Source organism: Pipra filicauda, unplaced genomic scaffold (assembly GCF_003945595.2).
Source record: "Pipra filicauda isolate LSUMZ 115617 unplaced genomic scaffold, ASM394559v2 scaffold136_size1984543_pilon, whole genome shotgun sequence".
In the NCBI taxonomy this organism is placed as follows: domain Eukaryota; kingdom Metazoa; phylum Chordata; class Aves; order Passeriformes; family Pipridae; genus Pipra; species Pipra filicauda.
The window spans coordinates 1,110,450-1,132,234 of NW_024103840.1; the positions used below are offsets into that span (position 1 = coordinate 1,110,450).

The window sequence follows — 21,785 nt, forward strand, 5'->3', positions numbered from 1 at the left end:
CAAACTGTTACTGATTGTCTTCAAAGGACAGGTTATCTTTATCAGGATGGCTGAAAATTCAGACTTGAAAGAAGAAGTTGCATATTTAGTGCCTTGCTTTAAAAAGGGACAAAAAAGACGTGGGGAACTGGAGGCCTGTCAATTGAAATGAAAAATGCCAGGACAAATAATCAGCCAAACTATTTGTAAGCAGCTGGGAGATAACAAAGAGTTGAAAAACAACTACCAGGGTATGACATGGCTTGGTTTTGATAAATTTAATCTAACTTGTTTGTAAGAGTCACAGTACTTATGGATAAGGGATAACCATAAATGTCATCTTGACTCCAAGAAGGCTTTGCTGACATTAGACTCATGCAAACAGGCTGTGTGCAAGGTAGAACTATATTTGGCTATGTGCATTAAGAGATGAGTAACTGAACTTAATTATCCTAGCTCACTTTCAAACTGACACAGCACTGGTGGTTTCACAGAGATCTGTCTTTTCTCAGGCTGTTCCTTAATGCCATCAGCTGACTGAGTGGAGGGAAATGGTTATAAATTTTGGATACTACGGGCTTCCTTGTACTGACCCTTGTATTACCCGTGGGACAAGTTATAGGGCAAGAAGTACAAGTTTGAATTGCAGGAAAACACGTAAAATTGGGAAGCTTCCCTGTCACAAGAATATTGAAGCGCTGGAATGGATTGCTTAGGGAAACACTATTGATCAGTGGAAGTCTTTAGGAATGCCTGGACTTGTATCTCTCAGGGATGACAGATGTAGAGCCGATCTAGGTGTAGGCGGGGAAGTGGACTAGGTGACCTCTCCATCACTGTAAAACAGACCTGTGAGAGTTTGTGTAGAATACATTGCTTTTTTATATTATGTGATTGGCAAAAACGTTTGTATTGTCTCCTGTGCTCTCCTCCTCTTCACCTTTGGGAACACAGAATTTTGTATGTTAGACTTGGAGTAGTTTAGAACATATTGTATATGTTAGCACATATGTTTGTTTAGTATGTTTAGCAAGTACGTTCCGTTTAAAAGGTAGTCAGTCGACCTGCTCATGGTAGCAGTTGTGAATGGTTTTCAGCCACAGTAGTCCATCCTTTATAATAGCCAAGTTGTTTGCAAACTGTTCTGGGCAGTCCAGCTATTACACCACAATATTTACTCTTAAGGCTTCTGTTTTCTGAGGTTTCAAGTAAATCTCGCCAGTAGATCTGCGGGCAGTGCTTTATAGCCAGAAATCACCGACGTATTTGTATGAGACTGTAGGAGGTCTCTAATCAATACACAGGGTCCAGTATGGCCTGTTTCTGTGTGACCAGTGGCTCTGGTTCCGCGATAAACTCTGCTTTTGTCTGGCCTGATGCCCTGGAGGTGGCTTTTGTGCTTTCCTGGTGGGGCTACAAGTCTGCCTTACAATTGCAGATAAAATCCAGGTTGCTACAAGACATTGCAAAATCAGGTATTGAGTTGCACAAGACTTGCCTGCTGTTTCTAATTCACCGCTTCTGAAAAGGCCAGACCCTTGATTTACATCTGTGTACTTCACCTCAAGCTTTCCCAATAGGTGATTCTCAGGGTGGGCTTTTCTTTTCTTTCTGCTTTCTGCCTCATCCTTCATAAGATTAAGCGTGGTTGGGTAGAATTGTTAGAGCCAATTTGTTGTCCTGTGCAACCTGCAAATAAATAATTTACTAAAAACAATAATCTACATTACACTGTAGCCCATGAGTGTGTCCTAATTCCAATATTGCACTTTGTCAGAAAATCATAATCAGTTGCAATACACTTTATCATTTTGAAAAATTACAGAACAAGCCCCTCAATAACCTGATCAGATCTGGTGTGTACACACAGGTGTGCACACATCAAACTGCGTTACTTCACTTTTGCCTTACGTTCTATTTTGCAGCTTTTTAAAGTGTAAAATGGTACTGTGCTTCACAGCCCTTGTATTTCTTAAATATTCCCAGTTAGTTAAAGGTCCTCTGTGGTGTTTCTTAGGATGTTATTACCAGTCTGAGCAGCTGGGCGATTAGTAAGAAGCAAAGGCCTGTGTTACAAATGTATATAGTGCCGAGAATAGGGGCGATACTGTACAGAAAGCAGCTCTTGGACTTGATAATTAGTTTCCCTTTTAATCATTAGCCAGAATGCATTATAAGGCAGGTAAACAAACTGTTTACTGTAAGTCATCCATAAGACGTAAATGCCTTGTCATAGGACAAAATAAAACTCACTCCTCTACAAACAGTGCTATAAACAATTTGTAAAGATGCTCTGGTTTTTCTTTCTGTGTGAATACAGCTGCTGAAAGAGGTTAATATTTCATAGCTGAATAGCAGGAATTGTCAATTTTATTAGAAGTTAAATTTACCTTTTCATCTTTTATTGGGACCTGTGCCCCGTATGCAGTTTGGAAAACAAAAGAGAAAAATGCAGCTATTAGTCTAAGTCTGTCTTTCCTGAAGCTTCTACAGTCTTTAACAGCTTTATCTTCACTGGCTCCATGCTTTTAAATGCAAATTGGGAACTGGGGGTGGTGTGGACAGACAGCTTTAATGGATTATACTCCCTGCTAACCAGCCTGTGGATTATTACAATATGCAAATGAATATGTGTCTCTAAACTCATGAAGAGGAAGGTGGGGTATTTGCTCTCACTTGTTAGAGGTTTTCAAGTACGGATGATTTTGAAAAATCTGGAGTTTTGCGTTTTTGTTTTCTATTCTTAGGCATTTTAAAGTTTTTAAGTTTATTCCATGAGCAGTGGAAGTAGTGAAAACCCTGTTGCGTATAGATTTGTGCCCTTGGGCATCTCTGTCCTCAAGTATCCTGAGCTCCCCTCAGTAGAGCCTGTTTAACAATTCCTTTCCCTTTCCCTGTCATGCAGCACCTCCAGCTCTTCACTGCCCTAGAGAGCCTTCTGCTTCCCTGCCTGTCCTGCAGCAGTGGGCTGGGGAAGCTTCTGCTACGCCTGATTTAGAGCTGGAAGAGGCAACATCAGGTTTCCTCTTAGTGGTTAGGATCTTTGTTAGGTCTCAGTGGGTGATTTTTAGGCAAAAATCCCTCTGCATCTTATGTTGGTGGCAAAAACTACTACAACATTATGTAAATATAGTTGGCTTATTTACAGTCTCACCATGTACTTCGTTTTCTCTATTTTCAGATACAATTTAAAGGGAAATAAGTATCTTAAAAATTACATGGTAAAGGGCTGTGGTATGTTGTAAAGCACTTATAAGAAGGAAGATGCTTGTTTGCTTTTCTGAAGATTGAGACAAGTTTCTGAAGAATTGTCCATTTTTTTAAACACTAGAGGTAGTTAAACTCTCTATGTATAAATATATATGCATACAAAGATATCCATCCGATATATATAGGTATACTTCTCCATTTAATCTTCAATAATTCTTTAGATCAAATGAGCAGTTTCCTTGTAAACTCTATCAGGTATCTACATCTCATATGGAGGACAGCACTTTGTTGTCTGTGTCACATAAGGTGAACGTTTTATGAGGGGTTTTTGGCAAATTTTTGCAAATGTAATAATCAGGTAAAACCCCGTGTAACTTTGATTGCTGATAGCAGTGGGTCAGCTCCGTCATGTTGCTGGTAGTCACCAAATGTAGGTCTTACAAATACATTTTTTTTCAGCATATGTTTACAGTCCTAAAGGAATTGCTTCAGTTTCAAGGAATTAGAGTCCTCATGGAGTTTGCGGCTGTTTTCTGTTATTCCGTGTGATCACCTGCTACTGTTTCTTGTGACTCAGAATAGTGGTGTTAATATTAACTTAATTGTAAATATTACATGTGAACTGTCTCACCTGAATATTGCTTTCCTTTTTGAAATGCAAATAGTCTTTGGGTAAGATGATGGTCTAGGGGCATCTTGGCAGGGAGCTGCTGGTGAACTCAGACAGGAGAATGCCAATTTTTAACATTTTAGAACTCCCCAAAACAGAAAGAAGCAGATGAGCTAAAGTCAAGCTTAAGGACAACCTTACCTGACAGCAGTAAAACCACTTGGAGCATTTAGCATCATTTTTAAAAATCAGTTTGGGATGTTTAACTTGCTTTTCCTGTGCTCACGTCCTGTAGTGGTGTCTTTTAACATGCAGCATTTCCAGTGAGAGATGCAAAATCAGTGTCACATTCCACCTTTGGAGGGAATGCAGGGGGTGTGCCCACTTCCAGAATTAATCCTGAAGCTGCTTCCCTAGCTGTAGTTTACAGAGATTATTTCCTCCGAAGAACAATGTTTGGAGGCCACTCCTAGTTTAAAATGAGGAGGAAACGTTAACTTCCTTACTAATTACAGAAGGAAGAGGGGAAAAGAGGTTATTACGAATATGACAAATAGCTGGTGAATTTCCTCAAGGAATCTGGTGTAGAAGCATTTGTGAAAAAGCAGGAGACTGTGTGGAATAATGATGTTGTCTGCTTCTTTACAAACTTTCTTTGGAAAGAGCAGCGTTTGTAAATTCCCAATGCAGACCTCTGGAATGGTGGTTCTTGCCATTGGCAGCTGTAAGTGGAATACAAGTGCTGAACTATAACCTAGTGGCAAGAAGGTGACTCAAAAGGCAGTTTGTTAAAGCATTGTTACACTGATTAGAAAAAGAAACATAAGAACTCAGGAGTAGCAGCAAAGCAGATTTCCAAATAAGTAATTTCCATCATGAAATTTGAAGTATTTCATGTTTTGCTAAAAGTAGCAGCACTTGGAGTTTCACAAATTGGGGATTGATTATGTTTTTCTTTAATTTTTTTCCCTTGCTGCTTGTTGCCTGCTTAGGAGATATGTTTTGAACATTTGTTCTGTGTGTTTGTCAGCAGTAAATGCCAGCAGCTGGGTAGAGAAAAGGAAACCCTTTTAGGGATAAGCTACGTTCACCCTCTATCGGCCATCAGACAGTTCAAGTGGGGGCATAACCAAATTTCCTATACACCAGTGGCAGCCAAATATGAGGAACGCATTCATGAGAAACTAGGATTTATAATTTCTTTTGCTCCTAGAGCCACTCATTAATTGCTATTTGGCATGTATGTGTTTGCTTCTTTCTTTCTTTTTTTTTTTTTTCCTTTTAAAAGCAAGTATGTGCATTCCACTGTGGCTCTTTTCAGCCTTTGTGAACAGCACTGCTATCTTTCTACTTTATTCTGTTGTATCTTCGTGTTTGTGTGGATCCAGTCTAAAAATCTCAAGCAGAACTGCAGCATAGCCTGTGTATATTCCTTCCATGTGTGGAAAATCATGTTTGCATGGGTTCAGTCAACTCAGTAGCAATCCTGAAGAATTCTGTGGGATGGCTCATTGTTTTGAGGAATTCTTATTTGCTGCAGAGCATGTAAAACATCTTTGCTCTGCATAAGTAAGTCATTATATTGCCACTAAAATGAATTCCATCATTTAAAATACCTAATTGTGCTGTTTTCTCTGGAGATTTTGTATTTTTACTGACTAGTTAATTTTGTTGTTTTTAACGATAACTACTTTTATATCTGTATTGAATATAAAAGTTATAAAGATAAAGCTGTTACCCTTTCAGAAGGTAAAGAAAATCAACTTCTAATCCTTTGAGAGGCACTCTGCACATTAAGCAATCTGTTACAACAATCTGTAGATGAATCACCCTTGAGGGAAGTACTTTAAGACATTGTTAATTCCGTGTTGATTTATATTATTTTCCTATGTAAGCCAGAAATAGTAGGGGAGTGGAATTACTAAGTCAGGTTACAGGGGTAAGCAAAGAATCATAGAATTTTTTAGGGTTGGAAAAGGCCTTTGAGATCACAGAGTCCAGCTGTTAACTCAGCACTGCCAAGTCCATCACTAAAACATATCTTGGGAGAAGAGACTGACTGAGGGTGCCCTCGGTGCTCTCGTCCAGATCATCAGTGAAGATACTAAACAGGACTGGCCCCAGGACTGAGCCTGGGGGAACACCATTTATATCTGCCCACCAGCTGGATTTAACTCCATTCACCACATCTCTTTGGACTTGACCATCCAGCCAGTTGCTCCAGGAGAATGATGTGGGAAACAGTGGCAGAGGCTTTACTGAAGTGTGGGTAAGCAACACCCACAGGCTTTCCCTCATCCTCTAAGCGGGTCACCCTGTCACAGAAGGATATCGGGTTGGTCAAGCAGGACCTGCCTTTCATAACCTTGGGCTGTCAGGCCTGATCTCCTGGCTGTCACATAATGGGACTCCTGGCAAATTAGCACAGCACTTACTGAAAAGTTTCACTTATGTTACTTGGCATCCACTCTGAACTCGTGATATGAAGTGTCTAGGAAGAACACAAGTTTATCCAACAGTTTCAAAGGGCACTTAAAGAGAAAGTCCAATCAGTGTCTTGTCAATGCCACACGTTTATTAATATTGCTATAAGCTGGGAAAAGTCATTGTGCCTCATTTCTTATGTGAAAATATATATATATATATATGCATATATTTTTCATAGTGGAATTTAAATTATATTAAGATTCAGAAATATATTACGAAATGAAAAAAAGCAGAGCACGGGGAGACAAGGGGCAGTGCAACAGCCAGTGCAACAGCATTTTATGGAGCACCATCCATATCCTAAGACTCTTCTGCCTGGAAAGAAACGGCTCAGAGAGGCCGTGGTACAAATGTCATAGAGAGGGGGAATATGACATTACTGCTCACTGCCCTTTTAGTAGAGAAGCTGAAGGATATCAAATGAAATGAGTACTTTTTAGGCTTTAAATTGCAAAAGGGAGTGTTACTTCATGCAGTGTGTAGCTAAGCTGCAGGATGTTGTGGGCGCCGGAGTCTTAAATCAGTTCATAGAAGACTTGGACAAACCTGTGGAAGTGTGGTCAGTTAAGGGATGTAAAATGCAAAAACTGAATCTCTGGCTCAGAAACTCCCTGGAAGCACTGATTGCTGAAAGTGCTGGGAAGATGTGGTTTCGTGCTTACCCACTGCTTACATTATTCCTTAGAAATCTGCTTCCAAACTTGTTTAGAGGCAGGGTGAGCCTTTGATTTGACTCTTGACATCCCACTGCTATAGACTGCAGGAATTCAGCAGGGTGATTTGAGACTCCTTCCCAAACATCAGTTACCTTTTCTCAGTGATGTTCCCAACAGGTAAATACTGACACAAGAATGTTTTCAGATGCTCCTAAGATACTTTATAGGCATTTCGTGAGGGTCACACAGATTTTAAGTGAGATTTTAAGATACCATTTCTTCATATCATAGTAACATTCATTCTGGAAAAGTAATTCTATATAGGGAACTATGTGAGAAGAAAATTAATTTTGATAGAAAAAGAAATGTTACTGGGAAAATGGCTTGACATAAATAGCTGAGAGGACAAGGCAGAATTGTGGTGGGGGAAGGGTGGAAAATGTGGTCATTTCCAACTGCCTCCTTTCATTGTGGGATTGGCATCACTTAGGAGAGTAATTTTAACCTTATGGCTACTTTAATTTCCTGTTCTGTAAATCGGTAGCTGCTTAACTTCCCAGCTTAGTGAACAGTGATTTTAGTTGTACTTCTGGCATCTTCTGAAAGAATACCTACCTGGGGAAATACCAAAAGAATTCTCAGTAGTCTTCTGCTTCTGAAAAAAAAGGGGGGGAGGGGATGCAGTAGGATTTTAAAATCCATCTAATGCTGAGTGCTTTCAGAACACAAGAATTTTGTACTTCCTTTTCATACCTTTGAGGACATTCCTCTCTAGTCTGCTCTGCTATTGCTGTCAGATGTGAAGGGTGCACCCCTGTTTCCATTTTGCATTTTCTCAGTCAGAAAACCAGAAAATAACAAAACTTCCCCTAACAGGGCTTAGGAATCGTTTCTGAAATGGGTTGTGTTCTTCCATTAACAGGCAAGATTTGCCTGTATACCCATTTGAATGCTTGGTAGGTGACAATGTGTTGACCAAAGTCTTCTGAAGATAAATTTGTTCAGTAAAAGAAATGAAAAAAGATTCTTACGGACTTGAGTAAAACAAAAAGTACAATGTGTGTGCCTTCTGGACATGTGCACATAGCAAATCTACACAGGAGAGTAAACTGTTATGTATTTTTGTCACCTCATTTCATTTTCCAAATCTTTGTACTATAAAGTCAAAATTTGCTTGCCAAATGTATTTAAAGATAATTTAGTCAGTGAAACTTACAGGCCTAAATCACTATGAATTTTCCCCGAAAATAGTATCGTAGCGTGGAAATACTGAATAGATGCATGATGGGTTATGTAGTAGCTATTTAAAGATACATGTAAATGCAGAGTTAGATGTATTTTTAAGAAACACTCTTAAGGAGGGCAACAGTAGATGCAAATTTGAAATTTTTAGCCACACAATCAGATGTGGTGTTAGAGCTCCTAGCATCCCAAGGATGCAGATAGTCCTTTTTCAGTAATAGAAGCTTGGCAACTTCAATATAAATAAAAGCTAATACATCAAAGTCACTACCAAATGCCTCAGTCTACTACTAATTTGCATTTTATTTGTGAAGGTATGGCAGAAATTCTGTTCTTTGTAAACATGTTATTCATTCAGTCTTGAACTCTTTGAGCTTTAGTATTTTATGTGTATTGTAGACTTTTGTTTCATGACGGACTGTTGTTCGCTATTAGTTTGGGATAAGCAATGACAACAGCTGTGGCAGAGACAACAGCAGTGAAGTTATTAAACTTTAGGCCAAGTAGATTCTTTCTTAGTGAAGCAACGTTTTTCCAAGTCTTCTGATTAGCCTTGAACACCGTGGCGTAGTTTTAAAGTATTGTTATAAATTATAAGTTTGTGAAAAAGTAATGTTGCCAAAACAAGAATTACATCGCTACCTGTTCAAAGTGTTTCTGTTAGTTCAGTCTACTTCAGTATTTTCCATGGTAACTATTTAGTTTTGCATTTTAAGTTGATCATAGCTTCACCTTGAATAACTATATTGTTGAATGTATTTAGAATACCGATTTTTGTTTGCTGTTTCTCACAGGTGCATTCTACTCCCTCTCCTGGGAATGAAGCCCCCTCAGCAGAGCCTCTTCATACTCGTGGATTCGGTTGATGAGGGATGTAACGTTTCCGAGGGTGAACAGACTTCCACAAGTTTATCTGGAACAATTGCAGAGATTTTAGCAAGCCACTTCGAGTTCTTCCCTCCCTGGCTGCTCCTCCTGTGCTCTGCCCGCAAACAGAGTAAAGCTGTTACAAAAATGTTTACAGGTGAGTGCAGAGCATAGGAAGTGTTTGGTACCATAACTAGGACATCGTATTTACCAGACCCTGGGTGTGATGGTTGCATGCTTAGTTCTAAAAAATGACAAAAAACAATGCCAGTTCTAAAAAACACACATCCCACTTTCCCAAGGACTACAGATAGCTTAAATCACACAAATATTTTGGAGTTAAATTATGTCTTTGCAATGCACCTGCCGAGAACAGGGCTGCTTTGAGTTTTCCTCTCACTTTACTTGTTTTTATGAGGCTTTGAAACAGCGAGGTGATGTGTAAGTACAGAAGTATTTCGGCTGCATACACCCTTGCCTTACAACCTCAAAAGGTTTTTCTTTAATCTCCCATTAAAACCTCTCCCCATATTTGCAGGAAGCGAGTAAGAAGGTGAAATTGGAGAGAGGAATAATGTAGATGTGGATTCTTGGTGCGTGCTTTTGGCAGAGGTTGCACAGTAAAAAAATTCTTTACAGCTTCTTCATCCAGGCTTTGCCGTGTCATGAGAACATTTCTTCACTATAATGACATTGTTACTGGAAGTTCTCTGAAATTTAATAAAAGGCAATATCTAGACTGGATTCCAAGCCTATGTATAAAGCCTGTGTGTATTAAGGACACAATTAGGACAAAAATGTGATTATAGAACTTAGACCCATAGGCTTGCTCATTTGACAGTGGCAAAAGGTCAATGGGATAATTGCATTTTGGAATGAAGTACTGTATTAATCAGCGGCAGACATGAAGACTGGTATTTGGGAGTATGTGAGAACTGAAAGAAACTTTGGGGTAGCTTCACTTTGGACATTCATATGAGAATAGTTTTGTCAAAGTTTGGCTGATTAGATATGTTGTCATTGCCAAAAAACCAGACAAAACTTTCTTCACGGCAGCTCTATTTCTTTTCCACTGAATCATATAGTGTTGTTTTCTAAGTGTATTTCCAGATGGAATTCCTGACAGGAAAAATCAGCAGAACTAATGGATATGCCTTTAAAATAAATTTGATTTCAGTGAGTTAATTTCTCATTTCCACAGAGCATGAGTTGATGAATAGCATAAAGTAAGTTGATGTATGATGCTGTAATCCCATCTTCGCTGTGAAAAGGTATAGAAAAGAAAGAACTGGATACAAATTGAGAAGGAATTTTAGGGTCTATTCGAAGAAGTGGTGGTTTAGCTGCTGTGAAAGAAAAACGGGACATTACAGCCAATGTGATGGCTGCCCATTTAATACAGTGTTGGGTGATTTTCCTGTTAATGGCCAATACTCAAGTTTGTAAAAGGTATGGTCAGGGTATGAGGAGCATTGATGAAGCTCCTGTTAACTTCAGAAATGTTGCAACTTCGTGTTGTAAAACTGGAGATAACGTGGATTTCTTCTCTGGTTCTAGCCTGAAAAGGGTTCACTGACATTAAAGTTTCTGCTGGGGCAAACTCTTCTCCTTCTTTGTGGTATTTGAATGTTTACTTTTAGCTGAGCCAATTTTTAAAGCTATTTATATTTAGTTGGTGGGCAGGCAGAATTGAACATCACCAATAAGTATTTGAAACAAAAAAAAAAAAAAACCAAAAAATCATCTTCACTGTAACTTAGTAAGATAGATTGGAACCCTTTTAGGATTGTTTTAGGAAAATGTGCCCCATCTGTAGCTTTTTCTGCTAAAAAAAGTTTTGGAGTATAATATGAAATATATATTAACCGATATTAACCTGATTGCAATAAGATTATATCTGTTTTCACTTAAAATTTTCATGCAGTGAAAACTTCCTCCAAATCTCTCTGACAAATAGGTTTAGCTCTCATTTTAGCAAAGTGTTATCGATGACTGGATTGCTGCAGTGGCCTTGTCCTGTGATGCTCTTTTTTGGGTGTCCAATACAGATGAGAGTTCTGCAAGCGCCTCCTGAGCCAAAAATAGCCATGACGTGGAAGAGAGAGTCAAGCTTTTCTCATCCACCCTCATCCTAATGGTGAATAATCCCTAACAGTCTAAGAATGAGAAAAGGAGCAGGGTAATTTAGTCTGATCCTCTTTATTCTTTCACTTCTGTTGGTGACTTATTTATGAAAATTGAATAGTTGTGCTGACTCTGCTGCAGCTTGTGCTCTGGACCCTTCTGTATTCCCAGATTCTGTAGTAGCACAATGTGCTACAGATTTTTTTTCCCCTTACAGACATTCTCAGCTTTCATTAATTTAAAAAATAAAAAAAAAAGGAGAAAAAAAATGGTTTTGCCTCTTGTGACTGCAGAGACAGCCTCAAAAATATGAACCAAATGTAAAATGATGCCTGCATGAGTCTGTGGTCACCCTCCACAGAGAGCAAAAAGCCAGCCAACTGAGTAAAAAAAGGAGGGGAACAGATAATGCATGACCTTCTCTTGCATGTGCACTGTCACTCCCACATCATGCCTGTTTGGTTTTCGTAATGACTTCCCCCCCAAATTTAACAATTCTGTCTTGCACCCATAGTTATCCACAGGGTCTCCCACATCATTATTTGTTATCATTTGGCTACAAGCATGGACAGTTAAGCAGCTACATTAAACACAGTCTTTCCAACCTAAAAGTGGCACAGAACATCCATTTTTTTTTTTTCAAACTTCAGCTAATGAGCTAATTAAAATGCTTCTCCTAAAATGAGACTAAATCTTGAAGGCATAGGAGTCACTCTTACAAAACCTATTTCCTTTCTTAAATGTCCGTGGTAGTAGTTGAGGCATTTTAAAATCAGGCAGTTTGATTTAGATAAGTGTGAGTGAAGAGCAGATAATTTCTCATCAACAGCACAAAGTTAAATAGACGAAAGTGCATATGTACAAATACTCTATTTATTGGATCAAGGAGGCTTTTTTCAATAGGCATTTACTTAATTTCTTCTTTTTTGCTGCACGCATAAATCAAGTATCTGTGGCATCTGGCTTGATTATACCCCTCAATTAAACACTGACATTCTTCCAAAGAATTCCTTCTCGTGGATGAGGCATGAATGCACCAGTGAGGCACAACACCTGCAGATGTCACATCTCAGGGGTCCATAGTTTTCATTAAGTTAGTGTTAAATATCAGAAAGATGCTGAAAACTCCAATAAAAAGAATCAGAAGTGGAGGTGAAAGGGTTTGGTTTAGACTCAGAGGTGACTTAAGTTCCATTCACCCACTTGTCCATAGGCAAAACTAGACAACGTCATTCATTTTTCGCTCTTCCTTTTTTCTGCCATTGAGTTTCAGCCAGATATTTTTAAGAGCTGATATTTATCCAGATTTATTATTAGAAATATTGGGACCATGTCTTTCTCATCCCTTTGCTGTTTACTGGTTCTGGTCTGAATAGATGTGGAGGGTTGATTTTCTTATACTGTTTCCGAAAGCTAAAATATAAGCAATACTTTAGAGAAATACAGTAAAAAATCACAACCCAGCTACTCTGCACCCAAAAAACCTCACTGTTTGGTGATTAAAGCCACTCAGGAAGTCATGTTGCTGAATACCCAAATTGAAGCAGTTGCCTGATTTGGAGCTGAGCCTTTCTGATTAGCTGCCATTCCAGAAAAGAAATGGCATGAGACCACTACAGGAGATATTGCTTTAAGAATGAAGAATCTAAGTTGTCCTCTAATTTTTCATTGTAGTTTGGAATTTATTTGGATGACCTCATGTTACTTTAAAGACTTTATGGGATTTGGATTTTGACTATAAAAGATAAATTTTATGTATTTCTGTAGTTGTAAAATTTGCTTTTAAAGTACTAAAGCTTTGAAAAACTTTATTTGTTGTTTTGGTTCAGGTTTTGGAAAGGACAAATGTTCAAACGGCTTGGGAAATCAACAGAGAACTTTTAATTATTGTTTCCTTTCTTGTCATTACTGCTTTGAAAGCACTGTACTAGGGAATTTCATATTTCCTAGTAAAAAACTGTATGTGAATTTGGAACTTAATCGCCTTGTAATTAAAGAGGGAAGACTAAATTGTTTTAAATGAACTGTTACCTGTAAATCTAATTAAATAAACTTCTGTGCAATGACACGGACCAGTGAGAGCAGCAGATTTCAGCCTCAATGTCTTGTAGCACCTGCAGTAGATGCAGTGATATTTGTAATGCACAATATACTGCAAGTGCACTAAAAGCCAAATGTGCTGCTTGAATTATCAGGTGCATTTTACTCTGCTGGATAAGTTATTCTTTTTGAGCAGGTGTGCATAAATGGCCACAAAAATACCTGATTTGTTATATGACAGATCAGCAGTGTAAATTATTAATGCCAAATCATTGTCATGTTTGTAATCATTTAGATTACTCTAAAGTTAACCATTCAGTTAAATATATTAAAATGTGTTTAAAACTTTTGTAATTTACTTATGTAAATTCATCTAAAGATATGGAAGTAGAAGGATTTTTTAAGCATTTACTGGAACTTGCTAGTTAATAGCTTATTTTTTATTATTAAAGTCTGACAAAGTTGACATACTATAAAAGTATTTATAGCCAAGATACTTTTTTCTCCCGCTTTGAATGACCCTAGATCTTGCCAAGAAGTACATTTGGAACTGATTTGTTTACAGAACTGCCAGAAATGTAATAAATCAGGACAGTCCATATTGGAGCTGTTGTTGGTTTGAAAGTGATGTGTTGTATGAAAAATTTTAACAACGCAAAAAGCAGGGTCGTGGGACTGCAGGTTCTGTCTACTGCAACTCCTGTTTTGCTGAGCTGAAGTAGTTCATGGGAATGCTTCTGAAACAAAATGAGCTTTCTCTTAATGTTTTGGTGCTTCTTTTCCATGAAAGTGACTTATTGTATGGGGCAGGGTTGAAAAGCAAGTTTGCAGGATCTTTGTTTGGAAATGTAAAATGACCTCAGTTAGATAGATATTTGGGGCAAAAAACCCAAGGCTTTGTCTTCCTTCTTCAAGCTAGCAACGAGAATTTAAGACTTCAAAAAACTATGGTTCTGTCTGTGAGGCCTTTTTTGAATTATTCGCTTATTATAGTATGACATGGTGCAGTGGTCAAAATTAACAACCTATTTCTGTCCAGAAGTCTGTTACAATGGCAGTTTGTTAATCCCTGCCCTTAAAGTGCGTTTCATCCCTGGAATGTGTGAAGGCCTGTGTGAGTGTACTGTGCTTCTTGGTATCCAGACTTATTTTGAGATAGAAAATATAGGATCTCACTTACAAGGAATACATGGAAATATTGCAGAAAAAAAACCCAAGCAATTGTTAGCTTCCATGAACATACAGCCACTCAAATAATTTTAAAACTGTTCTGAAGTCTTCTGAAATTTTTTTACCTGTCTGAAGTGCTTTGATATTTCGTGTGTCTCAGGTAAGTACAGATCAGGGTGATATTTTTAGCCCTAATATGGAACAAAGTAATCAGAGGATCATAGACTGGTTTGGAAGAGACCTTAAAGATCCTCTAGTTCCAACCCCCCCACCATTGTCAGGGACACCTTGCACTAGACCAGGTTGCTCAGGGCCTCATCCAGCCTGGCCTTAAGCTCTTCCAGGAATGGAGCATCCATAATTTCTCTGGGCAATAATGCAACCTTATTTAAAGGGAAAAAAACCCAAACACACAAACCCTTCCTTTTTCACTTGTTTTATTTGGAGGGCTTGGGTTTTTATATCACATCCGAAATTATTTTATTTTCCTACCCATTTTGGGAAGCAAAATGAAAATTGCTTTTTCAAAGAACACTTGCAAGATAAGAAAGAGTCTTTTTCTTTTGAAGCACATGTACAGGGACTGAGGCACTTAAACAGTTATCACTCTGCAAGTTTTCCTGGGAAGGCTGGGAGTCAGGAGAGGTGAAGTGTAGTCATTAGTCAGGCAACACTGAACATCAGCTGAAATCCCAGGTTTGCTGTTGTGCGAGTCCATCAGGGGGTTTTCTCGTTATGGTGAAATGAAACTACTGAAAAAACACTTGAGTAATGTAAAAATAGAAATAGCTTACATTGCAGGTATATAGTAGAAGGAAGGATGTGGTCAAAGGATTAGTGTGAGATTTTGTGAGCAGGGTCACTTGTGACTAAACACATAGAGAATGAGTTTGCAGAGCTCTCTGCCTGTCCTCATTTAGCCAAGTGACAGGTTCAAATCAGTACTGGGAGAAGCAGAGCAGTTCAAAGGAAGGTGAGTGAACAGGGTTGCGTATTTGCTCCAAATAGAGCAAAACAGAGCTTTTCCCTGTGCACATGAGCCAAGCAAAGGGACACTTGTCTCTAATTACAGCTCTGTGTCTGCACGTGACTGTGAATCCATGCACCAAGTAATACTCTGTTTTTAATGTTATTTTTTCACTTGTGTATCTTCTGAAGGATCCTGACCTAGAAACAGTCTTTCACTTCAAGTGAAAGCTTGGGATCTGCAGAGTTGCAGGGCACTGTCTGTTCTTACTCAGCAAAGCTTTTTATTTGGGTTATGTGCAAGAATTAAGGGCTTTACAAAGTTACATACAGAATATTTTAATAAAATACATAGTAAATAGATGAATTATCCCATTCTGCAGGTCAGGTTAGGACATTACTCGAATTTGTGGCAAATGATGGTGGATAAAGATGATTCTTTTGAGAGCCAGGAAAAAAAAAAGAGCCTCTGGAACAAATATCCCCCCCCCAAAAAAAAAAAAAAATTATTTTCTTTCTCCTGACCTTCTTACTCAAAAATCTTCAAGTAGTCAATCTTATTTGTGTAGTCTTAGCCTCTGAACTGACTGTGCAAATCCTCTCCAGTGGAGAGAAGCATGATTTTATTTTACGTATTCTATTGGTTTAGCCCTGTTCAGTTTGTAATGCTTCCTTAATAAGGGAAGCAGAAATATTTTAGTAACACTTCCATAGCTTGCCTCTCAGGTCTGATCTGTTGTGTTTGTACAATGCTCATGTAGACTAAACAATTAACAAAGTGAGCTTAAGGGGACATTCAGAACTTCTGTTGAAGCCACTGGGAAAGAAAAAACACAGCTCTGTTATCAGCCTGAATTTGCTGTCAGAACAAGCTCCCAGACTGAGCAGTTTGATCCACAGAGTGTTCAAATACAATAAAACTATAGATTTAGAAGCAATGTTCTTCAGAAGCTCACTTAAAATTATTTGTTCCAGGGAGATAGGGCCAAAATTGAATCGAATACATTGATCTATGGTTGCTTTTCCTTCTAAATTATTTAGAAGTTCAGTAACTGCTTTGGTTGGAAAAGCAGAGTTGGATTTTTTCCCTGACTAACTGAGCTGCCTGTAAGGAAATGTGTGCGGTGTGCTCTGGAGGATGGGATTACAGCCTGTCCCTGGAGGAGTGAGGTACAGTTCTGGCCTGAAACACAGTTGTCGAAGCTGCTGTGTCTGTGACCTCTGTGGTTTTCCCAGGGCTTCGGGAAAAGCAGTGTTCAAACACTGTAATGTGTCCCTATAGGGTAGGTCTTCATCAAATGCTTTCCTTGGCCCTACCAAAGCAAATGTTTGAAGCGGCAGAGATAGCCGTGTATCCGTGAAACTATGTCTTTATTCCACCTCATTCCCGAGAGTCTTACGGCTGCTGAGGTGGCCGTAGGGAATTCTTTGCACGTGCTTCTAAGAATAGTGTCCTTTGCTTCGAGAGGGGAGGGAACGGGCACAGTCTGCACATATGAAATAATTTCCCTTTTTCCTCTGAAGAGTAAACAAGTTGGAAAAACAATGAGATCATACAACTATGAGAAAACCTGTTTCCTTATACAATGAGTCACCTACCAAAGAACCAGGGTGTTTATCTAAAACTCAGTCCTCACTTGAAAAAAAGTAGGTAATTTTTGGTGCACAGTGATCTAAAGATATTTAAAACTATTTTGGAGTGTCTCTTCTATATCATAACAGCTTTTAAAAGAAACTGTGGTGGTCAGGTTAGTGTTTTATATATATTTCATCATGCATACACAGCAGGTGTGAATAACCTCTTCTGTAATTAAATTAATATAATAATTTTCTTAATATAAATAACTGAAAATTGTTTGGAATTCCAGTGTTAACCACAACGGAGAAGGGATTATTCCTTTAATAGTATAATAATACTTAATAATTTTATTTTGGTTGTAGTTCTGATGGTTTTGCTTAGGTATTTAGTATTGTCCAAGGTAGACACACAGTGCCTAATTCAAAGTGATTTTTGGTATTTTCTGTGTTAATAGCACATATTTCTTCTTACAGTAGATGATGATCAAAATGCATCTATTATCAAAGTTTTCTCCTGTTATTACTATTTTACATTCACAATGTTTACAGGGAGAATATCGTATTGTGGGTGTTCCCCACCCAGTCTTTTAGTTACTTTTTTTTAACACTGAGTTAAGCAGAACTGGATCAGAAGTAATTGTAACTTTCTTCCCTCCTTATAGGTTTTCGAAAAATAAGTCTGGATGACCTTCGAAAGGCTTATATTGTGAAAGATGTGCAGCAATATATTCTGCATCGTTTAGACCAGGAAGAAGCCCTGAGACAACATCTCACAAAAGAAACAGCAGAGATGCTGAATCAGCTTCACATCAAAAGCAGTGGTTGCTTTTTGTATCTGGAACGTGTCCTAGATGGAGTTGTGGAGAATTTTATTATGTTGCGAGAGATCCGTGATATTCCAGGAACATTAAACGGCCTCTACCTTTGGCTCTGCCAGAGACTTTTTGTGAGAAAACAGTTTGCGAAGGTCCAGCCCATTCTTAATGTAATTCTTGCAGCCTGTAGACCCTTAACCACCACGGAGTTGTATCATGCAGTGTGGACCAAAAACATGACGCTGACGATGGAAGACTTCCAACGCAAATTGGATGTCCTGTCAAAAGTCCTTATCGATGGCCTTGGAAATACAAAAATCTTGTTCCATTACAGTTTTGCAGAATGGTTGCTGGATGTAAAGCACTGTACACAGAAATACTTGTGTAATGCAGCGGAGGGACACAGGATGCTGGCAATGAGCTACACCTGCCGAGCAAAGGATTTAACACCATTAGAAGCTCAAGAGTTTGCATTGCATCTGATTAATTCAAATTTACAGTTAGAGACCTCGGAGCTGGCCTTATGGATGATATGGAATGGCACACCTGTCAAAGACTCCCTGTCAACCTTAATTCCTAAAGAACAAGAAGTATTACAGCTGCTGGTAAAAGCTGGTGCTCACGTCAACAGCGAAGATGACCGCACGTCTTGCATCGTCCGGCAGGCTCTGGAGAGAGAGGACTCCATTCGCACCTTGTTAGACAACGGAGCGTCAGTAAACCAGTGCGATTCCAATGGGAGAACGCTCTTGGCCAATGCAGCATACAGCGGCAACCTCGATGTCGTCAACCTGCTGGTCTCGAGGGGAGCAGATTTAGAGATAGAAGATACTCATGGGCAAACAGCACTTACCTTGGCTTCTCGTCAGGGACACACCAAGGTTGTCAATTGCCTGATCGGATGCGGGGCTAACGTCAATCACACGGATCACGACGGCTGGACGGCGCTGCGGTCTGCAGCGTGGGGAGGGCACACAGAGGTGGTCTCTGCGCTCCTTTATGCGGGAGTCAAAGTGGACTGTGCGGATGCTGACAGTCGAACGGCGCTGAGAGCAGCGGCATGGGGGGGACATGAAGATATTGTGCTGAATCTGCTTCAACATGGCGCTGAAGTTAATAAAGCTGACAACGAGGGCAGAACGGCGTTGATTGCGGCTGCCTACATGGGGCACAAAGAGATTGTGGAGCACCTGCTGGATCACGGTGCAGAGGTGAACCACGAGGACGTGGATGGAAGAACGGCTCTGTCTGTCGCCGCACTCTGTGTGCCGGCCAGCAAGGGACACGCCTCGGTGGTCAGCCTGCTTATCGACCGCGGGGCCGAGGTTGACCACTGTGACAAAGATGGCATGACCCCACTGCTGGTGGCTGCTTATGAAGGACACGTGGACGTTGTTGATCTGCTTCTAGAAGGAGGAGCTGATGTTGATCACACAGACAACAACGGTCGTACACCGCTTCTGGCAGCAGCCTCCATGGGCCACGCTTCAGTTGTAAATACTCTCTTATTTTGGGGTGCAGCTGTTGATAGCATTGATAGTGAAGGTAGAACAGTTCTGAGCATAGCATCTGCACAGGGCAATGTTGAAGTAGTACGGACTCTGCTGGACAGGGGGCTAGATGAAAATCATAGAGACGATGCAGGCTGGACACCTTTGCATATGGCAGCTTTTGAAGGTCACAGGTTGATATGTGAAGCTCTTATAGAACAAGGTGCTAGAACAAATGAAATCGATAATGATGGACGTATACCTTTCATATTAGCTGCACAAGAGGGTCACTATGATTGTGTGCAGATGTTACTGGAAAATAAATCCAACATTGATCAGAGAGGCTATGATGGGAGAAATGCTCTCCGAGTTGCTGCCTTAGAAGGTCACAGAGATATAGTTGAACTACTGCTCAGCCATGGAGCAGATGTGAACTACAAAGATGCTGATGGCCGGCCAACACTTTATATCTTAGCGTTAGAAAACCAGCTTACAATGGCTGAGTATTTTTTAGAAAACGGTGCAAACGTAGAAGCAAGTGATGCTGAAGGAAGAACAGCACTCCATGTTTCCTGCTGGCAGGGCCATTTGGAGATGGTACAGGTGCTGATAACGTACCACGCTGATGTGAACGCTGCAGATAACGAGAAGAGATCTGCTTTGCAGTCTGCTGCATGGCAAGGTCATGTGAAGGTAGTGCAGCTTCTCATTGAGCATGGAGCTCTGGTTGACCATACATGTAATCAAGGTGCTACTGGACTCTGCATTGCAGCCCAAGAAGGGCATATTGACGTTGTCCAGATATTACTGGAGCATGGTGCTGATCCAAATCATGCCGACCAATTTGGGCGCACAGCTATGCGAGTTGCAGCTAAAAATGGACACTCTCAGATTATTAAATTACTGGAAAAATATGGTGCATCAACTCTGAATGGTTGCACTCCATCTCCAGTACACACAATGGAGCAAAAACCCTTACAGTCAGTCTCTTCTAAAATGCAGTCCTTAACAATGAAGTCCAATAGTTCGGGGAGTACTGGTGGAGATATGCAGCCCAGTATGCGGGGATTATCTAACGGCCCTGCGCACGCCTTCAGTTCTCCTTCTGAGTCCCCTGATTCTACAGTTGACCGTCAAAAGTCATCTTTATCAAATAATTCCCTGAAAAGTTCCAAAAATTCTTCCCTCCGCACCACGTCCTCGACAGCGACTGCCCAGACAGTGCCCATTGATAGTTTCCACAGCCTGTCGTTCACGGAGCAAATACAGCAGCATTCCCTGCCACGCAGCAGAAGCAGGCAGTCCATTGTTTCTCCTTCTTCCACAACTCATTCCCTAAGTCAAAATCATAATTCACCAAGTAGTGAGTTTGAGTGGAGCCAAGTAAAACCTAGTTTGAAATCAACAAAGGGTAACAAGGGAGGGAAAACGGACAACTCCAGCAAGTCTGGGTCAGCTGGAAAGAAAATAAAGCAGAGTAGTTCCTCCCAACCCAAAGTGTTAGAATATGAAATGACTCAGTTTGATAAGCGAGTACCTATTGCCAAATCTGGCCCAAGCATGCCACTGAAGTCAATGCCGGCAGAGCCACAGTGCAAAATTTTGGTCCCGCCAGCTCAGCAAGAAGTTGGTCGATCTCAGCAGCAGTTCCTGATTCACCAACAGAGTGGAGAGCAGAAGAAGAGGAATGGGATTATGACGAATCCAAACTACCATCTCCAGAGCAATCAGGTTTTTCTTGGCAGGGTTTCTGTCCCACGAACAGTGCAGGATAGAGGGCATCAGGACGTACTGGAAGGTTATCCTTCTGCAGAAACGGAACTCAGCCTTAAGCAAGCCTTAAAACTTCAGATTGAAGGTAGCGACCCAAGTTTCAACTACAAGAAAGAAACACCATTGTAAAAGGTAACTTACCCTGTCACAAAGGAACCAAATGTCTGTATTTCATCATTAGCATTTAAAACATGCTAGATAACATTTTATTATCATTTCTCTTCATAATTACTTTCATAATGAAAACGACAAATGTTAAAATCTTAAACTGGCAACTGTTTGTTTTGCTGTCACTTAAAAGCATCAGCTGTAGAGGAATTGGGTCACTGTCATGTTTTCTGTTGAATTCAGATTGCTCAAACTGTGCCCCCACTGTCTTTGATATGTATGTGAATAAATAAAAGAGCAAGTTTCACCTAGCATTGATTTCAGATTTTCAGACATAAGGATAGATGGGAAATCTAATATGTGGTATTTTCAGATATAGTCATTATTTCATTATTTACAAAAATACTTTTCAGTAAGCTTCTGAAGGTTCTTATAAGTTACAGGCAAGCACTCTTCTGAATCACAGTAGCACAGTTATCTAGAAATTAAAAAGTAAACATGCTATTCTTAAGCTTTGATTTTATGTTTCTGTTACTGTAAAGGTAACCCTCCTATAAAGGAGGTGGCTTTTCTCAGAGGAAGATTAGAAATTATATATGGTACCAATTTTCAGACCATTCTGTAGTTCTAAATCAGTGGAGGTAATTTAGATTTCTCACTTTCTGTCCCA

The 21,785-nt window shown here is 39.7% G+C and overlaps 1 protein-coding gene across 1 annotated transcript in view; it reads left to right on the top strand.

The window, feature by feature from the left end:
- ANKRD50 (ankyrin repeat domain 50) overlaps positions 1-21,785 on the top strand; it is a 42,029-nt gene that overhangs the window by 14,674 nt on the left and 5,570 nt on the right. The window contains exons 3-4 of the mRNA XM_027722391.2: positions 8,979-9,208; positions 17,592-21,139. Of these exons, the coding sequence (XP_027578192.1) occupies positions 8,979-9,208; positions 17,592-21,136 (3,775 nt within the window). The 3' untranslated portion in view covers positions 21,137-21,139. The remainder of the gene's footprint in view (positions 1-8,978; positions 9,209-17,591; positions 21,140-21,785) is intronic.